The sequence below is a fragment of the Sebastes umbrosus genome, chromosome 18, assembly GCF_015220745.1.
Source record: "Sebastes umbrosus isolate fSebUmb1 chromosome 18, fSebUmb1.pri, whole genome shotgun sequence".
Classification (NCBI taxonomy): domain Eukaryota; kingdom Metazoa; phylum Chordata; class Actinopteri; order Perciformes; family Sebastidae; genus Sebastes; species Sebastes umbrosus.
Genome location: NC_051286.1, coordinates 7,608,105 through 7,630,156, shown reverse-complemented (window position 1 = coordinate 7,630,156; position 22,052 = coordinate 7,608,105). Strand labels below are relative to the sequence as shown.

Sequence of the window (22,052 nt, the reverse complement as noted above, 5' to 3'; positions counted from 1 at the left end):
TGCCACTTGTTTGTTCTGATTGGTCAAAAGTCTTGAAATTTGGTCAGTGAATGGTTTGAGATAACATCATTTAAAATGACAGTTGAGTTGCTGCCACACTGATCAACAATAACGCCTTTCTGTGTATTTACCTTCCCCTCAGATATTGATGTTAGAGACCCCGATGAGAAGTCCATTATGACTTACGTGGCCCAGTTTCTGCAGTACTCCAATGACATGCCGGCACCTGATGACCATCTGCAGGTAGGCAGCGTCACTTTGACTTTCACACCTTCTGAAGACTTTACTGCAGAACTGACAGCACTGTTTTCAGTCAAGTCTGCATCTTCCCTCTTAAACTTTAGTAACTGCAGAGTAAAACCTGTTTCATGCATCTTGCGGTTAGCACGGTCGGCACGGTATGTCTGGTTGTTCATAATGATTGCGGTCGGAGCAGCTCCAAGAATGGACCTCATCTCTACTGTAGTCTTGATCTGTTGTTGTAGACTAGTCTACTTTTTGAAAACTGATTGACAGCTGAGCCAACGTGGTCTGTGCGACCCCGTCTGCGTTATTACAAAATCTTGGAGGTGCTCGCCGCAATGACCCTCCCGTCGCTCAGGCTGCAATTGCGCAATATCGCCGACCGCACTGACCGCAAGAAACATGAAACAGGTTTAATAGTGTGACTGTTTCATGCTGCTTTCCTCTCCTCTTTCGAGCTTGAACCCACAATCTCCTCATTTTCCCTGTTCTCTTCTGGTGGCGGTGGTGTAGCTGTTTCCTCTGGTCCAGCCTTTCTCTCTCTCACCTGTCAACATGCCTGCTTACCTCACTCCAGCAATTGCTGTCTCACCGTTACGCCAGGTAGTTATACACCAAGCAAAGAAGACCTCCGTCAGTTAATATTTGTCTTTCTTACATGGCTATTCCTGCAGAGGACTTTTCTAAATAAAAAAAAATGGTTTTCCGCTGCTGTTTCCAGGGGTCAAAAGTCAATGCTGTAATAGAGCTGAAACATAGTTGAGGTTAACAGTTAGATCTGTATGAGTATGGCACACGCTTCTTATATTTGTCCACTGATCATGCAGGTCTGAAATTGTTTTTCATCACGCTTATACAGAAGTGTAGTTACTGACAGTTTAAATTTTGAAAATGTAGGTCTCTCCAAGTGAGCGAGCGCTAGAGGTGACCTGCTGGCTGCAGCAAGCCTACCAGGATCTGTCAGAGACACGGACGGCTGCAGAGAAATCCAGCTTTGCAGAAAAATATCATGTAAGCACAAGAAGTCATTCATTGTTGTGTATTATTTTGCTCTGTTGTATATTGATCAGAGGTTGCGTTTGGTTCGTCAGGTGTTTCAGAACCTCGCTGGCTCCTTCGCTGAGCAGAGGAGACCAGTGATGACCATCCTGGCTGCCATAAGACGCCGCCCTGAGCTGAGCCAAGAGCAGTGTGCTCTCAGGATAGCGTGGGATCGTCTGGAGCAGGAGGTGAGGACATCCATGCTCCCTAATGCATCCTGTGTGTGTTTCTTAGGGCATTAAGTGTCTGCAGATTCACTTCCTTTCTTTCTGTCTCTCTCCAGATGAATGAGACATGCTTACAGAGAACTCATTAGACTACATTACAATGACCGAGTTGTGTATTATGTGTCAATCCCCAGCTGCAGAGATGTAAAGCAGACCTGGACTCGAGCCTTCCTCCTCCTCTGGACTCAGTCGTCGTGTGGCTGCAGCGAGCGGAGGCAGCGCTAACAGAAGATGCAGGAAGAGTGAAAGATCATGCAGATGCTGCTAAAGAAGCGAGAGCTCAACAAGACACGCTAAAGGTTGTTTTTATTTTGATGCTGCAGGACCAATTTGATCTTTTCAGTTCTCAAAAATGTTCTGAAACCCTGAAGTAACTATGGGACAAGAATGGGACAGATGTATATATGAACGAACAGCATAAGAATAATATTAGACTTATGCCATTAAACTTCTAATAATCTTGTTTGCTGTTTTTTTCAGACTTTAATTAAGGAGATGAGCCACCACGTCAATATCCTTGATACCTTCAGCAACATGGATGACTTGGAGAACGTAGTAGTGCCCCTTGAAAAGTTTGATGAGATAAAAAGACGGTACGTGATGCAATTATTCAACTTCTGTCATTACAGAATTGTATTAAAATCAATATTGACATTTAAAGCCATTCATTTTTAAATTCCTTGTATTCAAATAATCTACAGTTTGGTTCCAATGAAATAATGAAATAATGCATTAACACCTTCTTTATCTGAAAACAGCCTTACTCATATCCGAGTCACAGCCAAGTATCAAGGGATCAAGTTGGAATACCAGGAAGCCCGTCACACTGCACTGGATCTCCTGGGCCGCATCAGTGCGAAGGTTCAGACCTGGAAAGCTCCCTACAGATCCCAGGAGACAGTTCTTCTGCTTCTGCAGGACTGGCATGTATGTATCTGAAAGAGCAAGACATCAAACTTTGTTACACCAGTTCCAGAAACTATTGTGAACAGCATTACTGAGAGATAACAGGAGATGACATAATATGAAACTAACTCGCAAAAGATCCGGGGAAAAAATGTTATACTCTTGGCATTTAGTTAAAGTTACTACAAGGAACTTTTAACTGGTTATGAAACAGTCTCATTTTAATACTGATGCCTCTATGTGACCTACATAAGCAATCAGCGAGAAGATTAGCTATTTCTATATAGTTATTCTTAATTCTTGTCATCGGGGCCGAGTCCCCGCAATCAGACAAAACGAGTTACGGCACGCAGGTTCACCAGAAACTCCTTCAGCTCAGACTCCAGTGGGGCCTCCGGCAGCGACCAGCCGTGGACAGACCAAGATCCGGCTTCGCTGCTGCTTTCGACCTGTAGTCAGAGCTCGTCCTCCGGCCAGGAGCAGAGCTTCGTCTCGCTGCTCCACTGGTCCCCACTGGGAGCCAACACCGACCACGCTACTGGAGGCCGAGCCCATATTGTTGGGACCCACCGGGAGAAGGGAGGCAGGGGAGAACCAGAACCAGGACTGCATGGGTCAGACTGTCAGACCCTGCTTCAGTAAAATTAGGTTTTCTGAAGGGACTCTGGTGCTTGGAAGCCGCTTTTGTCCACAGGGATCAACAAAATCAACACAAAATGAAAGTTCCTTGTAGTAGCTTTACAGAAGTGTCAGAAATCTAGTCATCTGACAACTTATACTTTCTGAAAAACCAGCAAACGTAATCACTTTTCTTGGTTTATTGTTTAGGAAACAGTGGAGCGCCAAGGCCTGCTTTTAATCCTGATGGACGCTCTCCAAAACCTGAAGGAGAAGGCGAATGCTTACACCAGCAAGGCAGAGCTAGGTATGAGCTAAATGTGTAGTTTAATCTTTTTCGTGAACTCAGTAGATAATACATTTTTAATTTTTAAAAGGCAAAACTTTACCTCCACACACTCTTCTCTCCCCAGGTGAAGATTCCCAGCTTGTTACTCGTCAGGTGAAGGAAGCAGAAAATGAAGCTGAACTGGTCACACAGGCTGTGGCAGCTGTGAGAGGGACGATGGACAGAGCGGTGTCTGCGTGGGAGACTTACAACAAGTGCCTCACATCTCTGCAGACATGGCTGACACAGAAGATACATTCACACGCCCAGTCTGCTGCTGAGGCCACGCAGGTAACCTCTTATCTGGAAGTCTATCAATGAATAACTCAAAAAGATTCCTTTATGACTGTCTGTTGCAGTTTGAAAGCTGCAAGATTATCATTTGATGTTTTGTTTTGGTTAACGCAGGACATGAGTGAGTGGACGTCCTGTCAGGCCAAGTTAAACGAGGCGGGCAACTCGCTCATTGAAGTGACAGAATCTTCAACCAGCCTCGCTCTGGCCGAGCAGCTCAGCAAGGTCAACAAGCAGTGGGCTGACTGCATGAAGAGGACAATGTTTGTAAGTATGCAGGTTCTCCCTGTTCTTTCCACACGGGCACAGACTGTACATGAAGGTACAGTCGAGATTAAATGAATACAACAAATTTAAAATGTTCATAATTTACAGGATTAATCTCAAACTGTTAGGATCAAGACCTGTTACTTTATTTTGAATGTGACGAGACAAAATGTGACATAAAAGGTAACTTTAAACATCAGTAAAGGTTGCTAGTCATCAGTGTTGTGAAGGTTACTTTAGAAATGTAATAGATTATAGTTTACTAGTTACCCTGTTAAATACGTAATGTAACTATTTAAATTACTTCACCTAAGTAATGTCTTTCTCAGGAAGTGTCATCGGAGCCCAGTGCCGGTCCCTTGTGTCTTCAAATGGTGCATTCACTGACCCGGGAGGCCAACTGTCTACTGAGGCAGCCGCTGGAGGTGGCCTCAGTCCCACTGAAGGCCAACAGGCAGAAACTACAGGTTGGCAATGTTACAAATTCATTAATGGATGAGTAGAGGAAAATCAGCAGCAAAATATAGGCTCAGATTTTAAATCATTTCATGCCTTAGCTAGTCTCTCTGTTTTTACTTCTTGTACTTTTTATCAGCTGCTGAGTAAAAAGATGGCAGAGGTGGATCTTTCATCTCTCAGTCCGTCCTCGGACTTTCAATCAAGCCACACAGCGAACCTCCAGCAAAATCTCCCACAGGTACTCTGCTGCAAAAACTCTCTGACTGACTGTGATGCATTTCAACAGGCCTCGTTCCTTCTTCTAGTTTTTGACTGAACCCATTCTGAAGCTTTACTTATGTACAGTTGAACACACATTGTGTCTATTTTATATATAAGACTAGAAAGAGGAAACTGCATTTTTTGTTGTTACAATTACAACATTTTCACAAGATGTGTTATTGATCTATTATCCTGAGTGCATAGTGCTGCTCTCCTGTGTTGTAGTGTGACAAACTAAGGGTAAGGTTCAGTCCTGATTGCTTGTATCTGTATGACAGATGCTTGCTGAAGCAGAAAGGGCGTGTGGAGAGCTGCAGCGGGCTGCGTCCAGGCTGGAGGGCCGTCTGGCTGAGCTGGACCACTGGAGCACCGAGGCTCTGGACTGTTACCAGCACCTAAAGGAGGAAAAGCACAGACGACGCTCTGCATCAGAACCTACAGCCAAAGTCAGCAAACCAAAACTTTGTTCACTTTCTATCTAATTATTATTAGCATTATTTTGTTTTCTACGTTAAATGATGTCAAACTGCAGCTTGTGTTTTGCAAATAGGGTGAAACAAACCCCAGATTTTTAATTATAATGTTTCTGACGTATCTTTTCTCTCTCTCTGTCCCCAAGTTTGACCTAATGTGCTCATTGCTGTTTTGTTTTTACAGTATTTACTTGTAAATGGTGTGGGTATTGTAATAGTGTGACACCTTTTCCATGAATTTTCAGTTGACTGTTGCCAGATAATATGCACATAAACTTGTGGTGTGCACAGACTGTGTGGGCCAGGGGGAGCATCAACACTTCCTCTCAGTGCCTTTGGTGTGACTTTAGGGCAAAATAAAACATTAATGTCTCCCGTAAAGTTTGGTTTAGGTCTTTAGAATCAAACAATACAGTACAGATATCACATTGTAGGCTATATAATCCTCCCTAGGTGCTGATCTCTCGAGGCTTGCAGCTGGAGAACCAGGTTGTAACTGAGGGAAAGGATCTGCAGGACGTTGTGGCACGAGTACAGAAAACTTCTCCTCTGCAGCACCTCAGTACCTCTGGCGTTCAGGACAGGATCTCAGAGGCAGTCTCCCACTGCCAGGTCAGTTAAATCAGTGAGTGGGAGCTTTCAGTTCCTCAAGTTATTCATATTTCTATGAGACTTACTTTGAATGTGTTTTGTTTTTTAGGAGATTCTTGGGCTGTTTAGCTCCGTTGGGTTTCTGCGACATGTCGAAACAGCCCATCAGACACAGAGGCAGCCAGAGGCAGGGTTGTTTGTTGTAGCCAGAACCAAACATGTAGACCAGATTGGGAATGTTATGCTGCAAAGCCAGGACCAACATCAGGCTTCACCTGAGATTCCATGTCCTATGCCTCATCAAAGAACAAAAGGTCTCGAGGGTCGGCCTAAAAACCAGAACACACAGGATAAACCGACCATTGTTATACCACATGTTAAGATCCAAATGCTGCCTCAGCCGCTGAGGGAACCAGTTCCTCATATTCACTCTGTAAAAGAGGCTGAATCTGAGCCCATGATCCAGCCTCAGTCATTTTCCAACTCCCACGCTCGAGCTTCAAGTCAAAATGATCGACCTCTACCTGCTTTGACCCAAACTCCTGTTGGATCAAAAAGTCCTGCTCTGTTTAAAAATGTGTTAAGTCCAGTCCCAGAGGAAAAGGAGAGCTCACCCCTCTCACAAACTCAAATATCAAAATCCAGAATGAAATGGCAACCAAACACTGTACAGAGTGTTAAAACACCTCCACAGCCACCGGTTATGGACCGCAGCGAAGTTCATTCAAAAGCCCAGTCAATGGCGAGGAGCAGACTGGAGAAGGCCAGGTTTCATCTGCAAGGACGCATCCAGCAAGCCATCAAGTTATTTGGGGGCAAAGAGATTTCACAGTCACAAGCCAAGAGGAAACAGGTACAGTTTTAAACATTAAATGATGGAGAATAAGAAGGATGCCACTCACCCTTTTTAACTGTCAAAAAACAAAAGTATATTATATAGTATTCTTTATTCATCTTGGGAATTTTTCATCATTTGCCAAAAATCCATTTTTGCACTTGCTAATTATTGTGTGAGACAAATCAAAATGACTGTAAAAGCAGCTTTCAACCCACTTGTTGCTTATCGAATGCTTTTAAAATAGAGCGAATGTTTTTCGTGCAACAACATCCAGACCTCCAAAACTCAAATCTCAGAATTGGGACCCAATCTGTAAAGGTCTGTGGTGTTCAGCTTTGCATAGCTTCCAGTCTTGTCTGTGCACGTTTGTCCAGCTCTATGTCTTTGTGTGCAGAAAGCTTTAAAGAGTCTGCAGCCTGCCATCCTCGAGGAGTTCCTGAGTGCTGTGGAGGGTTTGGGGGCCTTTTGCACTGGGCCCCAACTCCAGGACTTGATGCTCCTCTCTGACTCGGTCAGAAAGCAGTGGGAGGTATGACGGGGGCTGTACACAAAAGACGGTTACACCCACTAGAAAGGAGTGGTATTGATCCTCTCGTCTAACTCTCACCCAGAAAGCAAAAAGCTCTCCATAGTAACTGTTTTACTTACAATATCTAACTTTTCTGGTTATCCTGTAACACTGTAGCACACATTCATAACTGAAGAGACTAATTAATTCAGTATTTTGGTGTTTCCCTTTAACTTTAACAGCCATGATATACCATGATAATCTGTCAATATGTCAGATAATGTCAGATAATGTCAGTTTCTGCTTGTTTGTGTCATACTTAGGATGTACGTAGAGAAATGGCCGCCTTTGTTCCCATCTTGTGGTCTGTTGTGCAATGTGAAACTCAAACTAACGCTCAACTGCATGAAGCCACTGACCAGACTGACCATGACTCTTTGCTGCAGCAGCAGGTATTTGTCATAACTCCGTAACATGGCATTAACATCTGATTGTGCTGACTGGCAAACTGTATGATATCGGCAAAAGATCAGAAAGATGGTAGATAGTAGGTAGTTGATTTCTGTTTCTCAGAAGTTCCCATTCCTCCTCCCAGGTCGTCACGGACGGAGCTGCGTCTGTTGAGGTTGAATCACTCCAAGAGCTGTGTGACACACTGACACCCAAATCCTCCTGCCAAGCAACAGACCAACCGAGGGAGTCAGATGAAGCACAGGAAACACAACCCAGTGACACAGTGCTCCCGTCTGACTGGTAATATAATGCTAAATAAAGACATGATGAGGTGTAATATACATAACCACACTTAAGCAGGAAATCTTACATGTATTTTCACATATGTCTGCTCTGCTCTGAAGCAAAGTTAATGCGTTTCATTCCTTCATTCTGGTACAAACTCATGTAGATCTGTGTTATGACTGAATCTGAAGTGTATCCAGAGCTCTTATAAGCAAAAAAAAGGTATTGAAAGTCTATGTCTTTGAGAAAAATACCCTGAAAATGTTTTATTTTGCACCCAAATTCGTCAATGTACGGCAACTCTCTGGACTGAAGCAATTCAAAAGATTAACTCTACACACCCTGAAGAAAACTACATGATGGATAATTGTTTTAATAAAGCAATGGTTTTAGAACGAATCATTTTACAAACCTTTCTTCACTCGAAAAGATCATATTCTGACAGATGTGGTACCACGTGTGAAGTTTGAGTGCTGGATTTTCACCAAACACGGCCTTGTAATCATTGAAAAGTCCTTGAATTTGCTGTCATAAAGTCCATCCCTAGTTCTGATACACTCATTACGTGGTCTCAGTTTAGGTGGTCTTAACCACAGCACTGGGTAGCACATTAAACTTTAGGAAGATTGTCAGGTTTTAGTTATTTTAATTGACTGAAGTTGGACAGAAATAGAACAGAATTGTGTGCTACTGTATTAAAAAGTGTCTATAAACTGTGAATTGAGTTCAAGTTTAACTGCATGGTTCAGTTGAAGCAGACAGATTATTTATTATCATTTGTCACTCTGTAATCCTTCAAGTCTATTAATCTTAATGAGGTTCCTGCAGGTCTGAGTGGTTCTATCTGACTGGCCCCGACCTCCCACTGATAAACCTTTTTTAACTCAGCAGGGGACGGCAGCTCCGGGGAAACACCCCGCTGAGAGCGACTGGCGTGTCGGCCGACTCACAGCAGAGCAACAATCTCCAGAAACAAAGCGTGGACAGCTCACAACAAGACCCCTCACCTGTGTGTGGTGCTGCCTCAGTGCAGCCTCGTGGCGCTGATATCATCCAGCTGCCAGCTCGGGACGTCCCAACAGAGAGTGAGGATGACCTGATGCAACGTAGAGGCTGCAGGTCAGGGAAAAATCTAAAGTCCTCACTTCGAGCCAAAGAGCAGCCGCTGAAAGCTCGTCTACTGCACATCACAGAGAGCAACCAGCAGACCCAAGCTCATCTACAGGTAGGAAGAGAACACATATGTTTGTTTTTCTTGATTTTCTCAGGATCAGGATGGAGGTGGTTTCAGTGCTAACGTTTCATTAGATGTAGCACCCACTCACTGTGATTTAGAAGATGTTTAGATTCCATGCTTCAGTTTTAATTCCCTCTATTTCATACAAACATTGCTTTAAAGTTTTCAGTGTCTGTACTCAACAGTACATCATAATTTGGGTGAGTCAGGCAGTTATGTGGCCTGCTACACTCCTCTCTGTTGCAACCAAAGTTATAAGACACATGACATTTATGCTTTACATCAAAGAAAGACGGCTCATTGTCATAACTTAGATGCCGTCTTTTTATTTTAAATCCTAGACATCCATGTTTCTACACATTTTGCCTTCTTCGGGATGCTGATGCTGAAGAAGGCAAAGTAATGAGTATGCTACTTTCTGCCTTTTTCTTTGATTTCTACCTGCAAACTAGAACGTCACTAGAATAAGTGTGCTTTTTACATTTCAGTTTTTCTTTTTTTATAACTCTTTTTATTTAATTTTTAGAGATACAAAATTAACAGGATAAACAAAATTGACACCAGATATCATGAAAATTATAATAATAAAAATAGTTATGATGAAAATAAATAAAATAATAATAATAATAATAAAACAAATAATACAAATAAATACATACATAATTGGATAAATATACAGTATACATCATAGACTTTTAATTTTAATTTTTTCACGTTTTCTTTATCCAAACATTTTGCCTGTCCAGCTTTGAAATTTGAAGTTGATATGAGACGGGTTTTTGCTGTAACTATTCCAGCGAAATGGTAACACAAAGTAAAACACTGTGATGTGACTTGTAATTAAATTGTGTATGCTGCATATGTTAATTACCCTAAATTAATCTTATTTACTTTATACACTGCATTTAAAGTGTCCTTTACTTAAGTCTTCCTGGTCAGAAAAAAACTTCAGGCGTCTCATTGGCTGACCTGTAGAAGACACAGCACCAGCTGCAGAGCACTAATCCTCAGTAATTGGATAGGCTCGCTCGCCGCTCCATCTCTTGCTCTTTCCTTCTCTGGACTCTTACTATGCGACTCTCCCATCTCCCAGGCGGTTGTCAGGGGCGACACCGTGGAGACCAAGCAGGAGGTTGAGTGGACCCTCCTCCCAGAGACAGCTGCCATCCAACAGGAAGAGCACTCCTCCAAACAGGAAGTACTTGAAAGGTATGGGTTAATATCTCAGTTCTTACATTTCTGTTGTTTGAAGATTTACAATTCAGTGTAGATTTACTGTATTTATAATAACAACTTTCTTTGGTTTGTGTCAGGATGACATCTCTAGAGAATACTGCTGACCTGATGGCACTGATCACAGAACAACTGGACCGGATCGTCAGAGAGTCTGTGGACATCTCCTCCTTCACCTTGGCTGATCCCAGACTACTATCTGATTTAAAGGTACATCTATATGTTTTTATAACAATTGACACTTTAATTCAGAGAGTGAAATATGCAAACATTATTATTAATCCATCTTGCGTTACCCAGGAGATGGATGACCGACTGCGGTCTGAAATGAGAAAGCTATCGGAACGAGGAGCTGAAGAGGAAAGACGAGCCACATCCCCTTCATCCCTCTGCCAGGCTCTCCACAGCGGTGTCCATCATCTTGAGCAGCTCAGACAGCGGCTGGAGAAGGTTCAGTCAGCGGCCCGGGCTCTGCATCGCTTCCTGGCCACAGTGAGGGAAGTGGAGGCCGAGATCCGGAACCTGCTGGCGAACCAGGACCCCAGCAGACAGCAACACGAGGCAGACTGGGAGCAGGAGAGACACTCTTGGCAGGCAGCAATGCAGCAGAGGATGCAGACTGCCGCGGAGCAAGCTGATAGCGTTGACAGCACTTTAAAGGCAGCGGGGATGACTCTGACCGTGGATGGTGCAACAGTGACGTGCCAGGATGTGGTGACATCATTGTCCCAGCGAGCTGTGGACGTGGAGAAAGAGCTGATGAGAAGCAGGAAGAGGGAGAGAAAAGATGAGTTATTTCCAGTGGGAAGAGAGCAAATCCAGGAGTTGAATCCTATGCAGATACGTCAGACAGACACTGGGGATGGTTCACCACAGGAGCTGGAGCATCCCACTCCAAGTAGGAGGGAAGAGGAGGCAGGGTTGGAGGCCAAAAGGAGTAGGCTAGAAGGAGATGAGAATGATGCGAAGACACGGAAGTCTGAAGGGGATGTCTTGAAAGCCGAGGACCAGAGAAGAAGAAGAAGCCAGGTTAAGAAAGAGGGAGAGGAGAAGAAGAGTTTGATCCAGAGGAGAGTTGCCTTGTTGGGCGCTCTGAGGGAGATAAGGGGAGCAGCGGAGCAGCTGAGATTACAGGAGCCCTCCCTGCCTGCTCTGCAGCACAGGTACAACACTGATCTGGGTCCAAAAACTAATACCTCTACACCCCTACAAAAATTTCATGCATTACATCTAACAAATACAACAGCTATATGATGCTTAAAGGTAGGGGAATATTACAATCTAAGATGCCATGTTCAAAATAGAAATATTCTAATGGTATTATACATTATTATATTGTGCACGCATAGCCTTATTGGTATGCTAAAACAATGATAACTCTTAAGAAATAGTGAATGTCAGTACCCTCCATGTAACCCTCTGAGACCCGCGATCCTGACTGACTTTCCTGTCTTTCAGAGGCTGTAGCAGCTTCAGTTTTTCAAGCTAGAGTGAAGATACAAAAACTTAAGGAATATATTGGAACCAACCATAAATAATGCTCCGTAGTTATAAGTTATAATATATAAAAGTTTGCAACAACTTATGAGACGTAAGTGCGCATGGGAATGGACATCATAAACTTCCATCATAATGTTCTAAACACTTAAATACTTTTACAATTTATTTTATGAATGAATGAATCAATGTTTATTTCTGATTTATGACTACAACATCTTGACACAGTGCTGAACTGCATCTCAAATTAATCTTCAGGTTCCCAGCTTTCAGATGATGTTCACCACTTCTATGTGACATCTACTGTTGACCTGCTATCTCCCCCTAAAGATCCCTTGAACCCCCCTAAAAAAGACAAATACTCTATTGTGGATCTCGTACACTAATGATTGTTTTCATCTCCTGCAGGACACGTGCCTTGACAGAGCTGGAAAGTCGTCTTGCTGGCCACCTCGCTGAGCTGCAGCACCTACAAGATGAATCCTCACAATCAGGCATCCCTGATGGGAGTCAAACCAGAGAGGTGGAGGATGTCTGGGAGGAGGCGACAAAAGCCGTAACTGAACGGTAAGGGGGAGCCGTTTCAGTCCTTTGTGATTTACTTCTATGTCAAAGTGCTTTGCTGAGTTTGGTGCATGTGTGTGTTGTGTTATGGATCACATATACAGGCTGGAGAAGTGCTTCGCCCTAACAGAGCTGCTAAAGAGGTTTCAGAGCATTCGTGGTGAGCTGAGTGGGACACTGCAGAGGGCAGAGAGCACCATCAGTGAACAAGCCTCCTACATGGGGAGAGACAACCTGCAGAGACTGCACACTAAGGTACACCACACTGTTTCATTAAGGTGATTAATGAAGACATCTGTTTTGTGAGTTTGGGTTGTTGGTCATCTTGCTAAATGAAGTGCAGTCAACGTAGACCAAATCATTTATGCACCAGTGTCCCTGGTAAATCATTGGCTCTGGTTCTTCATTTGTTTGGTTGAGTGTGTTTTATATGTATTGTTTGTGTGTGTTTGTGGTTTCTTAGGTCCAGGAAACAAAAGCGGAGCTGATTGGCCTCGGCGACGGCATAGAGGAGGTCCGCAGTGTCTGCAGGCAGCTTCACACTCATCTGCGTAAGATCCCAGAATGCACCATCATCCCATTTGAGGATGAAGCGGATGCTCTCATGGACCGCTGGCTGGATGTGAGTTCAGTCACTTTAAAGTTTCAACTCGCCAATATTTTTACAAAACTTTATACATTTGCTTTTATAATATAATAATATACCACCACAGGAAACAGCCTGTGTTGATATATTATATTTTAATTTATCAAAAGATGTGGCATTTTTTGTTTGTTTGTTTTCATGATAAGCCAATATCACATTTCTATTTTTTTCTTTTTGTATCAAAAAAAATGTTAGTTTTTGCATTATTATTTTGTCTTTTTGTGAATGTTAATCTTTTCTCAGTTAGTATTATTTGTTTATTTTGTGTTATTTTCTTTGCAAAATTGCTCACGTACTGCTATCCTTGGTCTCTGCTGTTTCAAATATTGGCTTTCAAAAATATCTATCACAGAAGAGACATTATGTTAAACCTCTACATTTCAGAAGAATCTTTTTTTTAACTGGTTTTCTTGCAGAGGATTCAGTATTTTACGTACTGTTATTAAAGCAGGATTTACTGCACAAATACTATCTACCCTTTTGTTTTATGTGTTGCTGCTCTATGTCATTTCTAAAGTCTTATGTTGAGTTGAGTTGGGTGTTGTAGGATGACTGCTAGCATTCATTGCAACTCAAATTCTTGCAGATTTCAGAGAGAACAGATTCCCACCTTGAAGGCCTACACCGTGGTCTGACTCTGTGGGATGGGGTCCTCCAGCTGGGAGCAGACGTGGAGAACTGGACCGCCAATAAAGTAGCAGTATTTGCTCAGTCTCCGTCCTTTCAGACAGAGGACGAATTCATGGCCTTGCAGGTAAAACTGTCTTCCTGTTTCATTCTGTAACACACAGGGTTGGATCTGTCCGGTTTGTCTTATGGGATGTTAAATGTTCTCTAGAGTTGTTTTAAACAATGATCATCTCCCTCTAACTGTCTCCAGAATGAGATTGTGGCCCAAGAGGAGAATATGAAGCGTTTTCACCGAAGAGCCACTGAGATTCAGGTGCTGCTTCATAGCACAGAGCCTCCTCTGGAGCTGCAGGTACAGCATGCAGCTTTTGTGTTTAGGATGTGGGTGTTTCAGGCTCATATGTTGCAGACAGATACAGTTGATCAGATGGAATTACAACAGGTCTCTTGATTGATTTTTGTTTTGTCTAGGTTGTGGAGACCCAGATGAGGAAGAAGATGGAGCAGCTGAAGGAGCTTGTTTTTGAAGTGGAGGACGTTTATAGGCAGATGGTGGCTGCAAAGGGACAAATTACCACCAGGATGGCTGAATGCTTCAACTCCCTCCAGAAGATTCAGGACTCCCTCCTCACTCTCACTGGTTCAGACGTTGCAACAGTTCTTGCAAAACTCAAGGTAAAATGTTGTATTTAGTTTTATATGTGTCGCAAAGTGTACAAGAAACATGTGATTTTACACTTCAGAGAGTAGCTATAATCATGTAAAAATTCAACACATAGTAGCTCTAAAGTGTGACGACGAAGCTAGTGTCACCAACGGTAACTTGTGTTTTTCTACAGGATCTACTTTTTGAGCTCCAGACGCAGGATGAGCAGGCAGAGAGCGTGCTGGAGGATCTGCGTGTCATGGCCTCCATAGCAAGTCCAGTCAGCCTTCAGAGTCTGTCTGTGGACGCTGCTCAGCTGCAGGATAAAGTCAGAAACACCCAGCAGCTCTTCTCTGAGGTGGAAGAACAGACTGAGAGGAATATCCAGGCTCTGGACAGGTAACAAGTTTCAATTCAACTGTCATATAATGTGTATAGAAATGTTGATTAATGCCTCTTCTTAACCATGTAGCATGCAAACACACATCAGTCAACATAACATGCAACAATCACACATTACCATAAGGTATTTCTGGCGCTTGTTCAGATGCTTTATGTTTCTTTGTCTAATAGCTGCTCGATCACTTAACTGCGTTTCAAATGTTGTCATCAGGGGATCTGCATAAAAAAAACAAAGCAGGCAAAACAGACTTTTTGCGACTGAACATCGTAGCTAATGAGTCTCAAAGTGCAGTGTGAAAAGGATGAATTGTGTTCAGTAAACCATGCAGGGTGCATTTTACATTGCCAACCATACTCTGCAACAGACGTAAGTTTTGAGTACAAACAGTCTGAGGGATTAATACAGTTCAAACTCTGGAGACAAGATAAGACAGCAGGACGGGTTCAACTTGTTTTCTGAAGCCTGAAGAACTATTTTCTCTCTATGATGTCACTTTAATCTGCAGTGTATTGTACTTATGCATGTCTGTGTCGTGCCTGCATTAAAACTGTGTGTGTGTGTTGTAGGCTGCAAAGGGAGGGTGAGCATTTGGAACAATGGTTGCAAGGCGTTGAGGAAAAAGCAGCAAAGGAAGAGGATCTTAGTCTCCTGCAAGAAGAAGCACTTCAGCAAAGGTAAACTACTGTTTTCTGTGTCTGGATGCTTTATTTAGTGTGCACTCTTATATTTTATATATTCAGTTTATTGTGGCTACAGTTGATATTCTCACTAAATGATAGTAACATCTTCCAAAAGATAGAAAACTAAAAGGATCATTTAGATGCAAATGTGTTCAGTTAGACCCAGAAGGTCCTAACTAAAATCTGTAACCCAGCACTTGAACAGCCTGCAGTAGTTCGGTGTTGTGATTTTGATGAGTCAGGGATGACGGGGGTTTATATAGCCTGTTATTTTCTAGAGACGACTGACTCATCCTTAACCACATGACTGTTTGTTAGCATACAAAAGGCTTGAAACAACACAACTTATCATTTATCCCACCTGTTATTTCCATTTATGGTGTAAGACCCAGCAATTTTAAAGGGCGTTAAATATCTTTAAATTCACTATAATCATGCAACCCTGATTAAAAACACTGTTTGGAGAGATAACGTCTGGAGCTCACTGCTATAGTTAAAGCTTTTAATAAGCTGCAGCATTCTTACATATTATATTTTAACTTATTTAATAAGTATAACAGCTTTAAACGTTTACTCCAAGTTGTCTGATGCAGAGATTCCCTCATCCTTGAACGCATGGTTTCATTATGAAACTTTGTTAACTAAGTGTAAGTGAATATCTTATTTCATTTGCCCTCTACTGATTTAACTATGCTAGTACATCCTTGGTGACCTTTCCCTCCGTTTTAGTCCCGTCACTAACATCTGAAAGTGTGAATAACTGAGCATCATCAACATTGCCGATGTTTTTCCCCTTGCAGGGTGAGGACAGAAGTCATCAGTCAGCTCGTGTCGTCCTTACAAAGCAGCGCACTTCAGCAGTCTGCTGTGGTGGAGGAGAGCAGCAAACTGCTGAAACGATACCATAACTTTGAAACCAACATACTGCACGGCTCCACGGAGGAGCAGAGCTCTCTGAGCAGGGACGTCGAGGTGTTTCAGACTCTTTTAAAGTCCACTCGGTGCTGGGTCGGAGATCTGAGACAAACTGTTGACCTCGTCGTCCAGAGTCCCGTAGAGCAGAGACTTCACTGTGCTCGAGTAAGAAAACATTGTCACAGTTTGTCTACATATCTCATTAACTCTTTTACTCTGAATCACCTGTTTGGACATTTTACAATAAGCAAAAAGAATATTTTAAATAACAAGTATTTTACTTTGTTCTCATGTAGTTTTAAAATGTCAGTAGTGTGCAGTGTCATTCGAGGGTGTGTCCACACAGTTCTGTTGTTTCTTTTCATCTACATTTGTTTCTACTTGTTCTTCCGTAAGGAGTGTCCATTTGTTATTGCACAGATAAAAACACTCAGCAACACGCTCTTCAGTCCCCGCAGTGACAGGTCGGTGCGATTGCAGTGTAACTAATCTGTAAATATATATCTTTCAGGCTGTGGTAAGTGCGACGGCAGAGGGGGAGGCTCGCCTCGAAGAGCTCAGAGTTACTGGAAATCGTCTGAGCCTCAGACTGAGTGATGAGGACGACCTGAAACGGGACGTTCAGGAAAGCATTCAGAGAACAGAGGAGCAGTGGAGGAACCTTCTCCAGTCAGTTCAGCCTCATAGCAGGTGAGTGCAGCAGATAAAACCTTTGAGACAAACATAAAGAACTTGTTGAGTCCTCACCTGTCCATTTACTAAGATTTTGAGGAAATAGAAGCACATCATGCTTTAATGCCCTCCATTTCCCTCCAGCAATTTTTTTCTTTTCTACACTTTCCCAACTCTCCTGCTTTTCCTAAGAGACTGCACATCTAGCAGCCTCTTCTTGCCTCTGAAATTCCTCTGCTACAAAGTTTCCTCCTGCCAACTACTGATGCTTTGTTCCATGTACAGTAGGCTGTGCTGTGGTATACTTAGTCCTAATCTCCCACACCCATGCTGTACCTGCTTTACACAATCCCTAAGTGTAAGTGCTGCCTGAACCTGTAAAACTGCCTCCCTTAGTTTCCACTTCCTCCCTGCTGAGAGTGTTGCCTCTTTACTCCGTACTGCTATATCCATAAACTCTTACAGCATCATCTCCAGCCTTGCTTTCACACATTTAAACTCTGTTAAAGCTCCAAAATACCTTTTCCATACAGGGCATTTTCTAATAGCTCTAGCTTCTCTACATCATACACTGTCAGAGGCCACACAGTTGGAGTTTGTCTGGAAGGCCTAACGTCTCTATATTCTTAAAGGGGACATATCATGAAAAACCCACTTTTTCAGTGCTTGTGCTCGTACATTTGGGTATCTGGAGTGCCTACTAACCCACAAACTGTGAAATAAGACGACCCAGTCAGTTTTTTGTGGGCTGTCCTCTCTGAAGCCTCTGTATTAATATTAGTAATTTGTTTCTCTTGGTGCTTCAGTGCTCTACAAGCTGACCCAGACCTCTCCTCCTCCTACCTGGCCCGCAGACAGCAGGCCTGCCGCAGAGTGGAGGAGCTGCAACACAGAGCTGCTCAGCTCCCAGCTTTATTCCCCTGGCCCGGCTCCTCTGAGCGCAGACAAGTCTGCCTTCTAGCCCGTCAGCTGCAGGAGGAGGCTGAATCCCTGCCATTAACTCTTACCGGCCTGGCTGAAGAGAGGAGGGAGCTGGCTGAAGGAACCATCGACGCCATCTGGAAAGATCCCTCCTCGGCTGAGCTGGAGACCTGCTGGTCATCTCTAATGGATGAGCTGAAGGTAGAACTTTTCAAGTTCAAGTTATAATCATGTTTTAGGTACTTCTGCAGTTGCCTGCGAGTACATGGAAGGATTGTAGAGTAGCTTAACTAATTTGAAAAAGCATAAACTAACTAACCTGAGACAGTTGTAACACCATAAAGCCACGTTTTGCTGTTTACTATAAATTGCATTAAACCTAGTTTAAGTTGAAATAGTTAGCTAAACATTCTGGATAAACCGGTGAAAAGGTAATGGATAAACAATTAAATAATTCACTAAAAGTAATGGATCAAAAAAATTACAAAGTAAGCTAAAAGAAATGGATAACAGTGAAATAATTATTACAAAATAATTGGATAAACCAGTGAAAAAGTTATCTGAAAGAAATGGACAACAGTGACATAATTAACAAATAAATTATATATATATACAGTTAGGATAATCAGCTAAAAATAGTCGATAAAAATGTCAAACAATTAGTTAAAAGTCAGTTGAAATGTATTATCTATCAGCAATAAATACATGCTTAAAAGCTCCAAATTCTGCCACTCAACGTGATAATAGTAGGATTTACAAACTTAGTGTTTTAGTGTTAACATCCAGTTTAAAATCCATTGAAATGAACACATTCGTAACATGACGGGTTGGACTGATGGACGGATTCTTGTGGCTCATCTGATGGGATTTAAGAACCGTAATAAATAAATGAAATTACATATATATAATCCCTCTGACTGTGGCTTGGTGTGCCTGAAATGTCCACAGGGTGTGTGTTCCCGCCTGGAGGAAGGTGTGTGTAATGAGGAACATTTTGGCCGGTCACTGCAGGACTGTCGCCATAAATTGACATCCCTGCAGGAAAAGATGTCAGCCTGTCAAGCCCAGAAAGAAACCTCTGGACGGATCAGTGATGTAGCAGCTCTGGAGGTGAGCTCCATTAAGCAAACTGACTCTGTGAATCAGGAACAAGCTCTGTTACATTTTTCATTTCACATTGAATTAAAACCTTGAAAAGGACATTTTTATAAAGGGGATGGAGAATTCCCCAACATGAAGCCACACATATTGTATTCCTGTTTATCTATTTGTTTCTCTCCACTTTTCAGGCTTTGCTACAAGAAGTAACCGACATAGAAAAAGACCTTTCACAAATTGTAACACTCAAGGACTCCATCGCAGCCAGCTCCACAGCCGAGGCCCAGAGCAGCCTCTCCCAGCAAGTCAGCGACCTCCAACACCACAAGAGGGCACTAGACGGTAGCATCAGAGAAGATCTGGCTCTGCTCACAGAAAACAACAACCAGAGAGTTCAGCGAGTGAAGGAAGAGGTCTCCTGTGTGCAAACAGCTCTGAAAGACCTGGCTGAAAATCTGTGTGGGAACCGTGAAGTGTTGCATGAAACCAGCCAGCTCAAACAACAGTGGTCTACAATACAGGTATCCTAGAAGATGTATATCCCGGAATAACAGTGTGTAACAAGTTCATGGGGTATATAGAAGCATCAAAAGCATTTATCTCTCTTTCAGGACTGTGATACCAGGCTGGCAGAGTTGGCTGCTAAAGTTCAAGACCTGCAGAAGACTAGAGAGTCGAGCATCACACATGAGATGCTTCCCGCAGACGTCACTTTGACTGTTGATGCAGTTGCTAAAGACCTTGACAGGTACTTTATCATCTACAATCAGGGGACATCTGATGACTTTACTTTTAGACTTTTCTGGAGATTTCATTTTATTCCAGGATGACTCTGAATGGAAGTTCATTGACATACATCCTGCTCAAAATCTTAATTGTTTTATGCCACAAATCAGGAAGAGAGTCCTTAAATTCAAGGTTTTTGGGCCTGTTGTGAGATTGTTGATAGAAAAGTAATTTGCAATGTAATTATTTAAATTATTATTATTCAGTTATGCCAGGAAAAAGTCGTTGGAGGGAAGGCTCATTGCTCTCTCTCTCTCGCTCTCTCTTGTGTTTTCACTGTAGCTTGACGTCCATTTGTCTACAAAAGAAGCAGGATTGTGCAGAAAGCACTGCTAACAGGGTGAGAGAGGTCATCAACCAGCTGCAGAAGTGGAGCCAAACAGCACAAGCTGAACCATCATCACCCAGCCAGGTAAAACACACCAATGTGTCCTTATATTTATCGATGAATCCATTTATTTAAACCCAGAATATTAATTTATATATAACTAGAAGTGCACTCGGAGAGCGCAGACCTCCGCCAAGGCAGGTTTCATGTTCGTCGTGCATTGATGTATTTGCAATAAATTTAACAAACAAACCGAAACAAAGATGTAAATGTAATCAAGAATCCAATCTCATCCGTTCAATTCAACTCAAAGGATAAGGGTGACTTATTCCGTACTTTTATTGTAATATAAGACATGAAGAGTTCAAACCAATAATGGGTTTGTTCGTCTCTTAATACTGTCAGACATCCCCAGCCTGTCAGAGCCTCTCAGCCCAGAGCCCATTGATTCTTACTGATCTATGTAATCTGTAAAAGCTGGACATAAATATGGGGGTAGTTGCCACGAATGCAAAAAAAGACCATCTATCCAATCCCATCTGGACCTGCACTTTGTGTTAATACCAACTATTACCTTTTGCTGTATCTGGCTTAGGACAAAAACCTATGATTGTTCTGCCCAGCAGGACGTTAGAGCTGTTCTTAAAATGCCACCGGTCCATCCTCTATTCTTCTTCTTCTATTCTCATACCTTCTCTTCTGTCTGGTACATGCTGAACATAATGCTGTGGCTAATTTTGTCAAAGGTTTGCTCTTTGGCATTACTAAAGATCATAAACATGCTGTGACTCATTTTTCCATCAGCTTCACCGGCTGCTGCCAAAACCTCTTAAAGCTGAACTCCAACTGTGCTCTTCTGGTTTTGCCGGTCGTCTTAGTGATGGATTTAGTTTGTTAAAGTATAGTAATTATACTGATGAGTATGAAATGATATGACGATCATTTATTAATGCAAAATTCTGTAGCTTTTCAGGTTGTATATCTAACCATAGATACAATTTAGGATTCATTCTTGAAGGAAATATGTCAACAACTGTTAGATTGATTGTGGAGCTGCAACGATTAATCGATTAGTTGCTTACTTTTAAATTAATTACCAATTATTTTGATAACCAATTAATCGATTTGAATAGTTTCTTAGGGGAAAAAAAGTCTAAATTCTCTGATTCCAGCTTCTTAAATGTGAATATTTTCTGTTTTCTTTACTCCTCTATGACAGTAAACTCAATATATTTGAGTTGTGGACAAAACAAGACATTTGAGGACATCATCTTGGGTTTTGGGAAACACGATCAACATTTTCTGACATTTTATAGACCAAACAACTAATCGATTAATCGAGAAAATAATCAACAGATAGATCAACAATGAAAATAATCTTTAGTTACAGTCCTAATCGATTGCTGTGACATTTTGTACAGACATTCCTGTTCCCACAGGATGAATCCTAATAATTTTGATGACTCCTTGATTTTTCATAGTGCTACCACCAGGTCAAAATGTTCACATATTCTGTGAAATATCTCAACATCTAGTGGATGGATTGATACACAATTGTGTACAAACATTCACTGTTTCCAGATGATTTATCTTAATGACTTTGGTGACCCCCTGACTTTTCCTGTAACGCCACCATGTGATTGATATGTGTGGCTTTGAATGAAATGTCTCAACAGCTATTGGATGCATTGCCATGAGATTGTGTATATACATTCATGTTCCTCACAGGAGAAATTGTAATAACCTTGAATATTTAAATTCTGAAATATAGTTTACCTGTGAAAGGGTCTTATGTATCTGTCTGTGCTCTCATAGGCGGCTCTGGATGAGGGTTTGAGGCTTCAACAAGGTCTTTGTGAGGTGCTTGCAGAACGAGATTTTCTTCTAAACTGTCTGGGTTCAAAAGTGACAAAGAAACTGGAGAAAAGGGCCTCAAATGCTCTCAGTAAAAGCACACCTGCACTCAAATGCCTGGTGAGTTTCTCCTCAGTCACACAATTGTAC

The 22,052-nt window shown here is 42.2% G+C and overlaps 1 protein-coding gene across 12 annotated transcripts in view; it reads left to right on the top strand.

Moving 5' to 3' along the window:
* LOC119476842 (nesprin-2-like) overlaps positions 1 to 22,052 on the top strand; it is an 85,253-nt gene that overhangs the window by 7,753 nt on the left and 55,448 nt on the right. For 8 of the 12 annotated variants that reach the window (XM_037750412.1, XM_037750411.1, XM_037750410.1 and 5 more), the window contains 37 exons: positions 143 to 243; positions 1,141 to 1,254; positions 1,335 to 1,472; positions 1,646 to 1,810; positions 1,992 to 2,104; positions 2,270 to 2,438; positions 3,246 to 3,342; positions 3,449 to 3,654; positions 3,772 to 3,924; positions 4,254 to 4,391; positions 4,520 to 4,621; positions 4,923 to 5,090; positions 5,571 to 5,729; positions 5,818 to 6,561; positions 6,941 to 7,075; positions 7,378 to 7,506; positions 7,650 to 7,807; positions 8,681 to 9,017; positions 10,123 to 10,238; positions 10,343 to 10,472; positions 10,563 to 11,425; positions 12,168 to 12,326; positions 12,428 to 12,578; positions 12,787 to 12,945; positions 13,556 to 13,723; positions 13,850 to 13,951; positions 14,071 to 14,274; positions 14,439 to 14,644; positions 15,215 to 15,322; positions 16,129 to 16,408; positions 16,755 to 16,933; positions 17,722 to 18,037; positions 18,785 to 18,946; positions 19,126 to 19,455; positions 19,546 to 19,682; positions 20,003 to 20,132; positions 21,864 to 22,023. In XM_037750412.1, coding sequence (XP_037606340.1) covers positions 143 to 243; positions 1,141 to 1,254; positions 1,335 to 1,472; positions 1,646 to 1,810; positions 1,992 to 2,104; positions 2,270 to 2,438; positions 3,246 to 3,342; positions 3,449 to 3,654; positions 3,772 to 3,924; positions 4,254 to 4,391; positions 4,520 to 4,621; positions 4,923 to 5,090; positions 5,571 to 5,729; positions 5,818 to 6,561; positions 6,941 to 7,075; positions 7,378 to 7,506; positions 7,650 to 7,807; positions 8,681 to 9,017; positions 10,123 to 10,238; positions 10,343 to 10,472; positions 10,563 to 11,425; positions 12,168 to 12,326; positions 12,428 to 12,578; positions 12,787 to 12,945; positions 13,556 to 13,723; positions 13,850 to 13,951; positions 14,071 to 14,274; positions 14,439 to 14,644; positions 15,215 to 15,322; positions 16,129 to 16,408; positions 16,755 to 16,933; positions 17,722 to 18,037; positions 18,785 to 18,946; positions 19,126 to 19,455; positions 19,546 to 19,682; positions 20,003 to 20,132; positions 21,864 to 22,023 — 7,386 coding nt within the window. Of the gene's footprint in view, positions 1 to 142; positions 244 to 771; positions 847 to 1,140; positions 1,255 to 1,334; positions 1,473 to 1,645; positions 1,811 to 1,991; positions 2,105 to 2,269; positions 2,439 to 3,245; positions 3,343 to 3,448; positions 3,655 to 3,771; positions 3,925 to 4,253; positions 4,392 to 4,519; positions 4,622 to 4,922; positions 5,091 to 5,570; positions 5,730 to 5,817; positions 6,562 to 6,940; positions 7,076 to 7,377; positions 7,507 to 7,649; positions 7,808 to 8,680; positions 9,018 to 10,122; positions 10,239 to 10,342; positions 10,473 to 10,562; positions 11,426 to 12,167; positions 12,327 to 12,427; positions 12,579 to 12,786; positions 12,946 to 13,555; positions 13,724 to 13,849; positions 13,952 to 14,070; positions 14,275 to 14,438; positions 14,645 to 15,214; positions 15,323 to 16,128; positions 16,409 to 16,754; positions 16,934 to 17,721; positions 18,038 to 18,784; positions 18,947 to 19,125; positions 19,456 to 19,545; positions 19,683 to 20,002; positions 20,133 to 21,863; positions 22,024 to 22,052 lie in introns of those variants that run through there. The other 4 variants (XM_037750408.1, XM_037750419.1, XM_037750418.1 and 1 more) reach the window with 3 other exon arrangements.